Source organism: Gavialis gangeticus, unplaced genomic scaffold (assembly GCF_001723915.1).
Source record: "Gavialis gangeticus isolate Ggan-Ray unplaced genomic scaffold, GavGan_comp1, whole genome shotgun sequence".
Lineage (NCBI taxonomy): Eukaryota > Metazoa > Chordata > Crocodylia > Gavialidae > Gavialis > Gavialis gangeticus.
Genome location: NW_017729033.1, coordinates 101,170,327 through 101,184,385, shown reverse-complemented (window position 1 = coordinate 101,184,385; position 14,059 = coordinate 101,170,327). Strand labels below are relative to the sequence as shown.

The window sequence follows — 14,059 nt, the reverse complement described above, 5'->3', positions numbered from 1 at the left end:
AGCCCACAGCAGCAGCCCAGACCTGCCTGCCCCATGCAAATCTGGAGGCACCTCCCCCCCCATGCCTCCTGGGTGAGCAGTGGGAGCCACCGGGCGAGTGGGCGAGCACCAAACGAGCCACCAGACAAGTGACTCCCGGACAAGCGGTGCACAGTTCCCCCCCGCTGCCTGCACCCCCCCCCAGACCAGCTCCATCCTGAGCCTGCCCTGCTCTGGCTGGGCAGCCCCAGCCCCACTCTCTCTCAGCGCGGGGGATGTTGATCTGCCCCGCCATCTCTCCCCTTCCCCCTTGCCCTTCCATCACAGCAGACTTACCAGCTGCATACAGCTCTCCACACTGCTGGGCTGTGCTCCTTGATGCCTGCATGCTGTGGCTGCACACATGTACAGGCATTTATCAGCCAGATTATCAGCCACTTCAGGCTGATTTCCGATATAGTTCGTTTTCTTCATATTGGTGCCGATGCAATATTGGACTGATGTATTGGACTGATAACACCTCTGAAGTGCTATTATGTGTCAAGTCCATCACGAGGTTAAGCTCTCTTGCAGTAAATGTAATGGCAGCAGGGATAAACTACAAGCTCGATGAATCTATTTTGTTATGAAGTCCTCCCCTATTTGCACCCCTTTCTGCTCTCTCTCTCTCTCCCCCCATAAATGCACAGTAAGGTCCTTGTTATTATTTTCTGTGCTAACAGGGAATTGTTATTTTCTTGTCTTTTTTTTTTTCCTTTTTGTAAAGGATTCTTCCTCAACGAATACAGCAAACAAAATGAATTCTAAAAAGCTTTCTGCAACTCCTCTTAAACCTGGAGATATCTTTGAGGTCGAACTAGCCAAAAAAGATAACGGCTTGGGAATAAGTGTCACGGTACTGTTTGACAAGGTTTTTAGATGTTTTCTCTTTTTTTCTCTACTCCCAGCAACCTGTTAAATTACTAAATTACAGGGAAGCAAAGTATTTTAAAAGGCCTCTGTCAAGTACCTTCTTATAGATACTTCACCTCTCTGAAACTAGAAGACGCACATTTTTCATATCTCTTATCTTGTCATTTTCCATATAGTAAATAGTGTTGCTATTACTTGTCTCAAGCCCTAGTTATGGACTGGGGCAGCATTATACTCTAAAAACTTTACAAACACAAAGAAAACAGTCCCTGATCAAATTGCTTGCAATCTAAATACAAAACAAACCACCTCGGGAGCAGTACAGGAGGGAATGAAACATGTTTGGTCAGTATGGTGAACAGTAGTCTTAGCACACCAGCAGCCTAACTCTTGTCAAACATTTTGAAGGTGTCCCAGAAAAGGAGGGCTTTAAGGAACACAAGTGAAAGAAGATAACAGGGAATTTCTGCAGCTGTGGTTGTCATGGGAGAAAGTACAAAGATGCTTGAATGAAAAATTAGCAAGCAAGCAATGGAGGGCTGGCTTCATGGGCTTCTCATACCTGATCTCACATTGATGCGTGAGAAAGTGGTGTGGTAGATAGGCTGTGAAGGACCTTGAATGCAAAGGCAAGTAATGGTTGGAGCTTAATAAGCAGGCCAAGTTTACTCCTGACCAACTGAACCAGTGGAAAACTACTGAACCTAGTGGAATTATATGAGACTAATTTTGGCCCAGGTTATTTTTGCCTTACACTAGCAACATTATTTCAAAACAGCTCTACAAACAGTCCTTGTCATGTATTCTGTGGTTTCCCTCTGCTGGTTAAGCAGCAGAGGGGCATAAAACATTTTATCTAGGTGAGGACTGGCTGAAGTTTTTGTTTTGTTTTGCGGTGTATTTTTTTATGTTTGTGGCAAGACAATAAGGAGGTTGACTATATATTCTTTTAATTTTACACATGGCATACCAAACTTTTATAACTGTTGGAAATAACTCAAATTTTGGGTATAACCTACTGGACAGGGGCACTTCAAAGGCAGGAATGAATACACTGTATATGTAGTACTCAGTGTGTGTTTCTGTAGGTGTCAGAGAACGTTCTGGTCCCTAGACAATTTAACATTAAAAGATTAGCTGATCTATCTCCATATACTCCAAGCAGTTTAAATGCAAACAAGAGTGTAAATGTTGATAATGGTGAGCAGATATTTAACTATAGAGCAGAACAGATCATTTCAATACCTGTTTGATGTATTACAAATATAGACATTTTCCTGATCTAGTGTTAACACTACACTTTAGATGAGATGTTGTCTTTCAAGTGTAACAAGTTTTAATGTATCCTTTAATGAAGATGAGAGTAGACTAAAACTCTCCTCTTTTTAAAGCCCAAATACAATCTTACGTGTGCCTTTATTAACTATCAATGGAACAATTTTTGTTCTTCTAAAACAATTATGATAATGAGTGCTCTGCACTCACAAACTAGCTATAAACAATGTTCTATTCTTGATCATCTTAAGCAGCAGAAAGCAATGCTAACTGGTTTCTAGTGGCAGGGGGAACTTACATGTAAAGCTACAGTGTTAACAGTGGGGAAATATTTCTTTTAGGGTCCATGGTCTGGATTACTGGTCAATTAGATTTCATAAACTGTCTATATGAATTATAAATTAAAATATGTTCCAAATCTAAAGAAATGGAACAGCTATCCCTAGATGATTATATCTAGTGATAGCTTGCTTCACTGTTACTGGCAAATAGAAGTGTAAATTACGCATGGGTAAAATGAAGATGTAGCCACTGACTTGTTGCCACCCTGCTCTATCCATACTTTGATTCTGTAAAATTTGCCAATAGTCATCAGTACAAGGACTTCTCCTGAAGATTTAACTAGTGGTAGGTTTCTTTTATTTCCATTTTCTGCCTCCAGCCTTATCCTTGCACTGCTCTAGAAGTTGCTGTAAAGTTTTAAATTGGTTTGAAGTAATTCCAAAATAAACAGTTGTATCAGTCACTTTGGGGGCACAGGTTGAAATGATTTCTGATCTAACTGCTCGTCCTTTAAACCTATGAAGGGATCTTTAAGATGTTTTCAGAGTATGTGGTATGTCTGTGTGCACCAGATAAGAAGGTTGAGTTCCTCAAAATAATTTCCATCTGAAGCTTAAGGAAATTTTAAGCCTTCAGTTTTGGTACCTCTTAGCTGAATACATTTTGCCTTGCACACAGCTTTCCATAACCTGAGAGAAAGGAATAGTTCATACTCAGTACTTTACTGAGATAGATTAGATTAGGACATTGCATGTATGCATCCTGGCTGACAATGCATGTGCCTAAAGTCTCGGCAGATGTACATGTGCACACAGATCTTGGCACTTGCATAATAACTTGCATAAGCATTCTTCATACTTCTGTGTGAAGGATGTTTGTTTTAACTGGCAGCGTTTGTATTTTTGTGCTTGATAGTTGTAGTACCCCATTGCCCTCTGCTTGCACTTGTGTACTTGCATGGATCTCAAAATGTTGCTTTATACAAAATTGTGATTTCAGCAGTTTAGCAGTTGCTTTTATTTGCCAACGGCCTGAGCTGCTTCCTCAGTGTAAGGATTGTTTACCTTTCTTGAACAGAGATTTTACTAAATTGTTTAAATATTAAAATGTTTATATGTTGCCTGTTTGTTTTTCATTTAGGGTGGGGTAAATACCAGTGTAAGACATGGTGGCATTTATGTGAAGGCTGTTATTCCTAAAGGGGCAGCAGAAGCAGATGGTAGAATTCAGAAAGGTACATGTTTTGTTCTTTCCACAAGTGTGCTTAACCACAAATAATAGTCAAATTAAATCAACCTAATTTTGTGTAGACCTTTGTGGCAACATTGTGATATAGCAAGAGAAAAAGTACCCCAGAGTTTTCCTGACTGCTTGGTGACTTCCTGTTCATTCTCCATGTGCTCATATCCACATTTATCAGTAAGGGAAACAGCTACCTGTCTGAATTTCTGCTGTAGTACTCATCACCTTAGTATGTCTACCTCAAATGGCTGGTTGGGAGGATTATTTGGTTGATCTTTGCAATGGCACTCTGAAGACATAAAAAGCTAATAAATACCTAGTCTTAAACTTGACAACTGGTGCTGTGGAAAAGGCAGTAAGAACCTATGACAAAGTGTGAGGATGTTGCAGCTGTGATAGGAAATGCTGAAACTCCTGTGATGAAAGCCAATTACAAAACATGCTGTAGTCAGTGTTTCATTCAAATGCATTGTGCTTTAATGGAGCATGTTGTTCTGATAATGCCTGGAGGATGGAGAAAAGGGCTTTGGGTTGCTAGTGATCTCCTCACTTGACATACCGAGTATCTCGGTACAGAAAATCCATGTGACTGCTATGATTATTCTTGTTCTCAAGCCAGCCCCTATTTTCCAGTGAAGTGAGGAGTGCCAGCGTTAGGCTAAGGCTTTTTCTACATGCTTCAGATTTCTCAGGGAAGTATTGCTCTGATTACTTAAAACTAATTTAGATTTAGATTATTACATAACACTGTAGTTACAAAAAAGCCTTATTCAAGCCTGATTCAAGCTTACAAAAATCCTTATTTCAATACATGGGGCTTTGGCAGGAGTTTAGCAAGTCAGGCCCTGAGGATAGCCATATCACCCTGTCAGTGGCTGCCTGGTGCCTGCCTTACTCGCCCACCCTGACCTCTCAGGTGCCCACTCCTGCCAGGTGCTGTCTCTCCTGCCATGCCTTGATGTTAAAATAAAGTGAGGAGGTGGCCCTCAGGGGTCATTGAGCTCAGGATATTCTTCCAGCCCCAGTTCTCCTCAGGCCCAGCTTGGCCTGCTCAAGTTGGACCCCTGGCCTCCAGTGCAGCACTTGACCATTCAGGCCTTAAATCATTTTCTGGACTTTTCTGGCATTGACCCTCTTACCTTGGCTGTGTCCCTGAGCCCCGATCCACTTTCCCAGACCTTGGCTCCTAGGCCCCTCAGCCCTGCTCTTGTCCCTCTCTGCCTCTGGGCCTGCTCTCACAGTCCTTGGGTCTTTGGGCCCCCTCTCATCCTCTGTCCCTTAAAATCTGAGCCCTCACCCACAGTCTCCTGACCCTCAGTTTTCAGTCTAGTTCTTCAGCAAAGTGGCAGTGCCTCTCTAAGCTCTCCCTGCAGTCTCCAAGCCTCCCCTCATCGCTGCTTCTGGTTCTCCGGTTGGGGCAAGCAGCAATTTTTCTGAAAGGATGCTCCACTCCTAATGGTTCCTTGAGGGCCTTGGATCTAGCTGGTTGTGGTTTCCACCTCTTCAGTATTGGGGTAGGGGGCCCATTACAGCAAGTAGCTGCCTTCGTTTAACAAGAAAAACAAACAACTCAATGTAATATATCACAGTGAATTAAAAGGGTACTGTATGTAAATGATTTTTTGTTGTGTTCTTCCCTTCCTTTTCAATCAGTCATTATTTGTCTTTAGGTGACCGTGTGCTCTCTGTTAATGGGACTAGTTTGGAAGGAGCAACCCATAAACAAGCTGTGGAAACACTGAGAAACACGGGGCAGGTAAAAAAAAATCTTCTGTCTTTAGCTTATGAATTTAATGTCAGTAAAAGTGCATTAGACAGCACTGATGGAAGGAACATCTCCACATTTATGTAGGGACTTTATTATAACACACTTAGTTCCATTGGTAGGACAAATTCACAGCGCAAGTGGGCTGCTCAGTAGGTCCTTTAATCTCGAAGGCTCCCCCATGCATTTCCTCCCCCTCCCCTCTGCATTGTTGATCAGCTGAAGGGCCCCAGTAGCTCTGATGATTGGTGCTGACTGGCTGGGAGGCAAAAACCGTGCCATATTTAAAACAGTGCCTGCCAATCAGGAGCGAGCAGCGGGGCCCCTCCGCCAATGGGCGGGGGGGTGCATACAGGAGAACCTGCAAAATTAAAGGAGCCACTGTACCACCCACTTTCACAGTGAATTTGGTAGGGCCCTATCCACTGGTATCTGTTTACTCCAACAAAAGTGCCATTTAAATCAATGGCAGTATTCCTAGCACAAAGCTGTTGTTTCTTGTATTACCAGTTGAACCGGACATTAGTTATCCAAGCCTAACAAATTGATAGTGCATATACAAGTAGTGCATCTCTGCAGTGCCAACATGCCACAAACACACGTCATAAGAAGTCTTTTCATACAAACTTCTGTGTAGCAGTACTAGATTGTGAATTATGTGGTCAGTAATATTTTTTTTTAAGTTTCATACTTCATTGGAAAAGCTCTTAAATTATTTTTGCAGCTGCCTGTCTTGGTGATATACCAGTCTGTTTCTCTGTTGTTTGACATTTAACATTTACAGTGTTTAAAATTAATTAATAATTACTTTTATTAATCCAGAGATTGTTGCTGTAGAATTTAATTACCTAAGTGAATCAGAAGAGAACCCATATTCCAAAATATATAACCTTTGTGAGCAGGGCTGACTAACTTAAATGTACTACATTTCTGCAGGTAGTACATCTGTTGTTGGAAAAGGGACAGCTTCCTGTTGCCAAAGTCCATGCTCCAATTACACCCCAATGCACTCCTCCCAGTCAGGCGGGACAGAGTGACTCCCTGGATAAGTCAGCAGCAAAAACTACGGATACCAAAGACTACAACTTTGTTACTGAAGGTCAGGCCACATAGGAAAACTGTCTGAACTTTAAATCATTCCCCTGATTTTCTGAATTACCTCAGCCAGGAGACCATGAAGTTAAACAGATCCCAGAAATTATCACAGAATAATGCAGGTGTTTTTTTCTGTTCTTAAATAATCCCATTGAGGGTACTTCAGTGACAGATTTCATCAGAATTTCTTAGAGTTTCAGTCTTACTGTTCATTGTCTTATTCAAATGTTGCCACCTTCAGTGTAAGACTGTTGCATCCTCTAGTAGATCATTGGCCAGTCTCCCGACTAGTCCTCCTGCTCTGTTACTTCCTCTCACTTTTAGTAGGGGTATAGTACTGTAACAGAATTCCTGAATTTCTTCTCAGCCTTCCCAAATAATAGTATTTTGGAGTGAGCCTGGTGTCCTCTATGGCAGTCGTTTTCAACCTTTTTTCATTTGCAGACCCCTAAAAAATTTCAAATGGAGGTATAGACCTCTTTGCAAATTTTGAATGGGGGTTCAGACCTCTTTGAATTATAAACGTGGGTATTCACATACTTTTCATAAGTCATATTCTGTGGACCCCTTAAACAAAGTCTGCAGACCCCCAGGGGTCCACAGACCACAGGTTAAAAACCACTGCTCTATACTGTCACTATTCTCAAAACGATGAGGATGATTATGAAACTATGAAACTATTAAGCATTGAAACAAGCTATATAGAGAAGTTGTGGCATATTCTTAAAAAATCCTGGATATTTTCAAGAGCAGGGTAGACAGACACATGGCTGGGATGGTTTAGTCTGAGGTGATCCTTCCAGGAACAGGGGACTGAGCTAAAACAACCTCAGCTTTTGTTCTGATCACAGTTACTGAATGTACAGTCAGTAGGAAGTAAAGGAGCAATCCCTTTTATCTGTTTGTTTCACAGACAATACGTTTGAGGTAAAGGTGCTAAAGAACAGTTCGGGCCTGGGATTCAGTTTTTGCCGTGAAGACAACCTTACACCAGAGCAGTTGGGCTCAAGCATAGTAAGGGTTAAAAAGCTTTTCCCTGGACAGCCTGCTGCTGAAAGTGGGAAAATTGAAACTGGGGATGTCATCCTGAAAGTAAATGGAGCATCATTAAAAGGACTATCCCAGCAGGTTTGAGCTCCCTATTGTCTTGTTTGTCACTAGTAAAATTTGCTTTGTGGAACTCTTGCAAGTAGGCTCTGTCTGATATTAGGTTAACTCTGCCTGTAGGAAGTCATCTCAGCTCTCAGAGGAACATTCCCTGAAGTATCTCTCCTCCTGTGCAGGCCACCCCCTGGTATACTCCCAGGAATTGATCCTTCTTTATTGGTAAGGTCTAGAGCTTTTGATACTTGGGCTTTTAAGTTTTGCTTATTCAATGTGCCAGACAAGTAAATGAACAAGCGTGCAGGTGACATCTTTTTTAGAAGTCAGCATGTAAGCTTGGCAAGTACATGAATACAGAAATTCGAGAAGGAATGAGCAAATGGAGTGGTGAGACCTTCTGTATTTACTGATTGATATACCCCATTAATGGGATTATCAATCCTTGATCTTGGTAAAACAGTCCTTGACCTTCCAGTGGTACAGCACCCTAAGGATTAAACTAATAGGAAGTGGGTAGAGGCAGATCCTCCCCTGGTGTGAACTGCCATAACTTTTTGGGATAAAATTAAAATGTTCCCCACATCCCTCCAAAATGTCCTCTCATTCAGGTATAGTGAGAAAAACTTTGACAACTATTGCACTTTAACCACAGAAAGGTACAGCAAAAGCTGTGTTAACTGGCACTTTATTAGCTGGAAAACTCTATTAACCAGCATCCGAGGGACATGGCAAAAGCGACACCGGAAGTACCACTTCCGGGTTTCACCGCCGCCGCAAGCAGAGTTCTTGCCACTTCTTTGGCCCATGGCCAAAGGAAAAGCAGCTTGCGCAGGGGTTCCCTCCCTGTCCCCTGGCATACTGATGCCGGGGAGTGCACCAGATGGTGCACATTTGATTAACCAAAATATTTGATTAACCGGCATACCCCTTCCCCAGGGGATGCCGGATAACAGAGCTTTTACCGTAGTTAGCCATGTTAATCTAAAGTCAGTCAGAAGGCAGGGTAAATATGCACTTTTATACACAAAATAAATAAGAGTGAGAGTAAGCACAAGCTTTTGTGAACCAAAGTTCACTTCATTAGATGATATGAAAGGATAGTTTAGAGCTGACTGTAAAGTGGAGTGATTAATTAGAATACAATAGGTGAGAAAGCAGGAAGGAGAGAGAGGGAGTACTGTGACAGGCATCAAGCAAAGAACCTGTAGGAACAAAGGAGTCACAAAAACTAATCCAGGTTATGGGATAAGAATCTGCAGTCCCTGTTTAAACCATGCTTAACATGGTCCAATTTGTGGATGATTTCTTTAAACATAGTCATAGTTGGCACCTGTGAGGCTTCACCTGGAGTACTGTGTTCAATTTTGGGCACTGCATTTCAAGAAAGACTTGGACAAATTAGAAAGAGTCTATAAAAATTTTTAGAGATCTGGGAAACATGATTTATGAGGAAAGGCTGGAAGTACTGGGATTATTTCATATGGAGAGATGATTGAGGGGCATTTGGTGTCGGTCTTCAGATACCTGAAGGGTAGTTATAAACAGGATGGTGATAGACCTGTTTTCTGTAGCTGCAGAGGACAGCACAAAGAGTAATGGTCTTAAATGACAGCAAGGGAGAATTAGGGTGGAGATTAGGAAGAATTTTCTCACTGTGAAGATAGGTAAGCATTGAAACGGGCAACCTAGGCAGGTTGTGGAATCTGTGTCTTTAGAAGTTTTTAAGAGCAACATAGACAAACACACTGTCTGAGATGGTTTAGATGAGGATGGTCCATGCCTGAGCAGAGATCTCAACTAGATGATCTCCTGAGGTACCTTCTAGCCCTCCTTTTCTGTGATTCATTATGTTCAATATTACATAATGTGGGTATGCATTTGAAAAATCCACGTTTCTTGCGAATGAGAGAAATTTTTAAATCACCTGAAACAGATAAGGTTAAACCAGAAAGGGTTTGGTGTATTATATTGATTTTTATAGTAAATAGCATGAATCTTAACTGAGTGTTTTGATTATTTCTGCCCTCTTTACATTTTTTTGCCCAAACTAATACAAAAATGATCATAACTGCTATAATCTGATTTGTTAAATATCTCTTTTAATTGCAGACTCCCGTACATTCTCCCCAACAAATATTTCCAGATGCCAGGAGAGAGGTCTCTTCTCCAGTGAATGAAGATCAAGGGGAGAGCTCAGATGAAAATGAAGCTAATGATAAAAGCAAGAAAAGATTAAAATCCCCTTCCAGGAGAGACAGCTACAGTGATAGCAGTGGAAGTGGGGAAGAAGAAGTAATAGGAAATCCAGCAGAGACAGTACTGGCTGGAAACCCTGGCTGGAAGTCTGCCCTATACCATAGTCCAGATCAAGTGACTGCTCAGGCACACAGTCAGTATGAAATGACTCATAGCCAAGAAGAGGTGGCCATCCACTACTCTACTCATGAGGCCCCTAGGAAGCCAGAGGTTGAGGATAGGTATATTTCTAACAGTTATTTATTTTGCAAAAGTTGTATTAGGGTTTCATAGGCACAGAAGAGTCAGAAGGGTAGAATTCCCCTACAAAAATGGAAGATAAACCAGATAAATTAGACTTGTTTGTGAAAAGTCAAAATTTATTTCACATAAAATAAACATCAAAAGTTGGTTTATTAGGGTTGGGGGTGTGAGATTGGCAAAAACAGAGTTCAGAGGTGAGCTCTCTGTGAAGTGATGCATTGTATCTCTAGTAGATTGTTTAAACTCTTTCCTTGTCTTCCTGTAGTAATCCTCTATCACCACTACCACTGGACTTGCCACCAGTACCAAGCTGTAGGACTGTTCCTGATATTGCTGCTCCTGGTTTGATGGGGGATGCCTACACCAGCTCTGTCTCTGAGCTAACTTCCCAAGAGGGAGGGATGAAATCATTGCTCAGCCAATTCGAAAAACATACTGATGAATATGAACCAGTAATTTCTCTTTCTTTCTTTCTTTCTTTCTTTCTTTCTTTCTTTCTTTCTCTGCACCATGCGTGTTAAATTCTGTGGGGGAGGGAGGGTTTGGAGCATTGGTCAGTCATGATTTTGGCAGCAACCAAATGCAAGCTATGCATGTTTACTTACAATTAGAGCTGTTTTTCTAGATGACATTCTAAGTTTATACTTGACTGGAGGCATATTTTAGAAAAGACGTGTACATTCTGCTTATTGTAGGCAGCCATTTATAAAATCTGAAATGTTGTCATTATTCACACAAGTGTCCCTAGGTATGTAGAGCCTGGGCCACCTAAAGGATTCAGAGGTTTTGCTCTTTCTTTTAGCTGGGCTGTAAAACTGTCATCACAAGCTCTAAAACTGCCTGTGTAACTTGTAAATGTGTTCACTCTACAGATGTAATAGAAGCGCATCCTGAACATAAGCACCAAAAATGACACATGAGGGAGGAACTTCCATTTAGGCTTGCAAAGGAAAATAGTATTCTCTCCTAAATGTCTAACTAGCCTGAGGCAGTGTTTTGAGACTACTCATTTGTCAAATAATACTTTCTCCATTAACATCCTCTGAGACGTCTTGAAGTCCTTACATTCCCTCCATTTTTGCTGTGCTACATTCATCCACAAGATCCTCTGCTCTCTTCAGAATTTTTTGACATTTCTTTTTAATACCTGTGAGGCACTGTTGTTGTGCATCTCAAAGTGTCTCCTGCTCTCTCTTTTGTTGTCAGTTCACAGAGTCAAAGACAGGGTTCAAAACTGAGCCTTCATATTTCTCATTGTAGTACAAAGCACCATAAGGTATACAGCCAAGTGTACAGCTCTCCCAGATCTAAAAAGGAACACTAAATTCAAATGCAAACCCAGTGCATGCATGTGTATAATACCAATCTACACAGAATAGTCTTGCCTTTTGGCAACTGAAATGTGCAGCTTTGTCCTTTTGTACTAGACCATTTTCTTCCTTCAGATTTATATCCATCAGTGTTTTGCCCTGATCCTGCAAACATGTCGAGCTTTTCTAAACTTGAAAGTTGATCAAGAATTAAATAACATTTCAAGACTTTATACCTATTAATTCAAGGAATCCCAGAACAACAGCAGTCTCCCTGTGCCTGAAGAAGGGTACTTGTGCCTCAGCGTTTGCAAAGAACTTTGTTCCAGCTACTCAGTTGGTCTAATAAAAGATATCACATCTATCCAAAGAACCTTGCCTGCCTATGTCCTTAGACCAACATGGCTACAACAAAAAACCCTGCAGAGTTAATCCAGACTTCCTAGTCTGGAATATTTGCATATATAGACAAGCCTAGGTTCAACTGTATGAACAAGAGCAGTCCCCTTGGATCTGTATTTGTGTTGAGTGAATTGGTTAATAAAGTCTCCTTAACCTATGTGAATTTAAATAACTCAGTCAGACTACCCATATATTTTTACAGTACACACTATTTATTTGCCTATATGAAACTGTCCATATTCAAAAGCTTATGTTCTAAAACATAATTTTCTTCTCATAGGAAGTGGAGCTTGAAGTCTCCATGACTAAATCAGAAAAGGGAAGCCTTGGCTTTACAGTGACCAAAGGTAATGATAATGTTGGCTGTTACATTCATGACATTGTGCAGGATCCTGCCAAAAGTGATGGTAGACTACGACCAGGAGACCGTCTTATAAAGGTAAGGCAATTAAAACTCCATAGTAGAATATATTCCAGAGCTAAAGGGATTTATTTGAAAAATGAGTGGAAATCAACAAACTTTGAGTCAGAAGAATGTGGACTCCGAATTGTTTGGTGTACTGAATGAATTGTGGGTCGGAAGCAAAAATAAATGCATATGTTGAAATCATGATATAACAGCTGTGGAATTAACTTAAATATAACTATAAAATAAAACCTGAAAGATTACTTTAAAAAAATGGGCACTGTGTAACCCTTCTTCCAAACTTCGGGTTGAAATGAATTGGCTCAGTATAACTGATATTACGATTATAATTAAACTAAATCCTGATTACTCAAAATGTTCAGATAGGCTTGTGCAATTTTCTGCCCATTCCATACATTCCTAACAACAGGGGAAACATCTTTAAATACTTTGAGACCTCACTAAAATTTTATTCTTTCAGTTTCTGGAACGGTTATACACTGTACCTTTTTGTCATTTCCCATTTATAGTTATGGATTTGATTCTTGACTTGTAACATTTTCATCAAACATGTTTATTGATGCAAATGGATATCACCATAAACTACAATCGCTGTCCTGTCAACTTACAGTGTTTCTAGTTTGGGCATTTAATAGGGCCATTAACTGAATTACTTTAGCAATGCTGGATGTTTAAATTGGAGTAAAAACTAAAATGTTTCTTTTGCTTTTATCCTCACAGGTTAATGATGTGGATGTTACTAACATGAGTCACACAGATGCTGTACATTTTCTCAGAGCTGCCCCAAAGACAGTCAGAATACTGGTTGGCCGGGTTTTGGAGTTACCCAAGATTCCTATATTACCTCATTTACTGCCTGATATTATATTAACATGCCATAAAGAGGAGCTGGGTAATAAAAATTTTATTGCTGCTCACCCTCGTATAGAATATGTTTGTTGTTCCACTTTTAAAAACCACACTTAATTCCTAAAAAAGGATTTTTTTTTTTCCTTCTGCACAGGTATCTCTTTATCTGGAGGTCATGATAGCCTTTACCAGGTGGTATATATTAGTGATATCCAACCAACCTCAATTGCTGCCAAGGAAGGCAGTCTCCGTATGTTAGATATCATCCATTACATTAATGGAGTCAACATACAGGGAATGACTCTGAAAGAAGCCAAAAGAACATTGGAAATGTCACTTCCTAATGTGGTGCTAAAAGCAACAAGGTATCCTCTGGGAGCAAATTCTTTCTTGTGCTTTTTAACTGGAATAATTGTATCTTAATCCCCCTTAAACTATTTTTCTAACAGAACTACCACCCCTGGGTGTGATAATGGCTGATGTATCTTTAGGTTTGTTCCTTCAGGATATTCTATCATCAAGATAACAGGTTTCAGGGGAGCTGAGTACTGTTACCAGATTTGCCCATTACTTTGGGGTGTGCTCATTTATTAGGGATATGTTTCTAGGGTCTTGGTAATTCTATTAATGTGCTGCTTGTGTTACTTGTGTTTCTATACGGAGTTGTATCTTTTCCTTCTGCAAGCCCTCACCCCCAGTGGAGTTATCTTGCAGGACTCTGTTCAGTGGGGCTGGGTTCCTCCAGTCCCCAAATCAGTCATACGCACAAACACGCATGGATTAACATGACACGCCTGACCTGGCCGGGTTGATCAGCATGGACAGGCTGACACCCTCATATGCCAAGAATCAGTTCATCAGAGCAACAATAACTACAGTCAGACACAAGAACACAGTTAAACAGAATACCTCTGAATC

General features: G+C 40.8%; 1 protein-coding gene across 8 annotated transcripts in view; it reads left to right on the top strand.

The window, feature by feature from the left end:
• Positions 1–14,059, top strand: part of PTPN13 (protein tyrosine phosphatase, non-receptor type 13) — a 278,246-nt gene that overhangs the window by 227,096 nt on the left and 37,091 nt on the right. For 4 of the 8 annotated variants that reach the window (XM_019525962.1, XM_019525959.1, XM_019525961.1 and 1 more), the window contains 11 exons: positions 746–874; positions 3,589–3,682; positions 5,361–5,446; positions 6,392–6,554; positions 7,464–7,678; positions 7,778–7,876; positions 9,764–10,131; positions 10,419–10,605; positions 12,146–12,304; positions 13,013–13,184; positions 13,296–13,506. In XM_019525962.1, coding sequence (XP_019381507.1) covers positions 746–874; positions 3,589–3,682; positions 5,361–5,446; positions 6,392–6,554; positions 7,464–7,678; positions 7,778–7,876; positions 9,764–10,131; positions 10,419–10,605; positions 12,146–12,304; positions 13,013–13,184; positions 13,296–13,506 — 1,883 coding nt within the window. Of the gene's footprint in view, positions 1–745; positions 890–3,588; positions 3,683–5,360; positions 5,447–6,391; positions 6,555–7,463; positions 7,679–7,777; positions 7,877–9,763; positions 10,132–10,418; positions 10,606–12,145; positions 12,305–13,012; positions 13,185–13,295; positions 13,507–14,059 lie in introns of all 8 variants that reach the window. The other 4 variants (XM_019525958.1, XM_019525956.1, XM_019525955.1 and 1 more) reach the window with 2 other exon arrangements.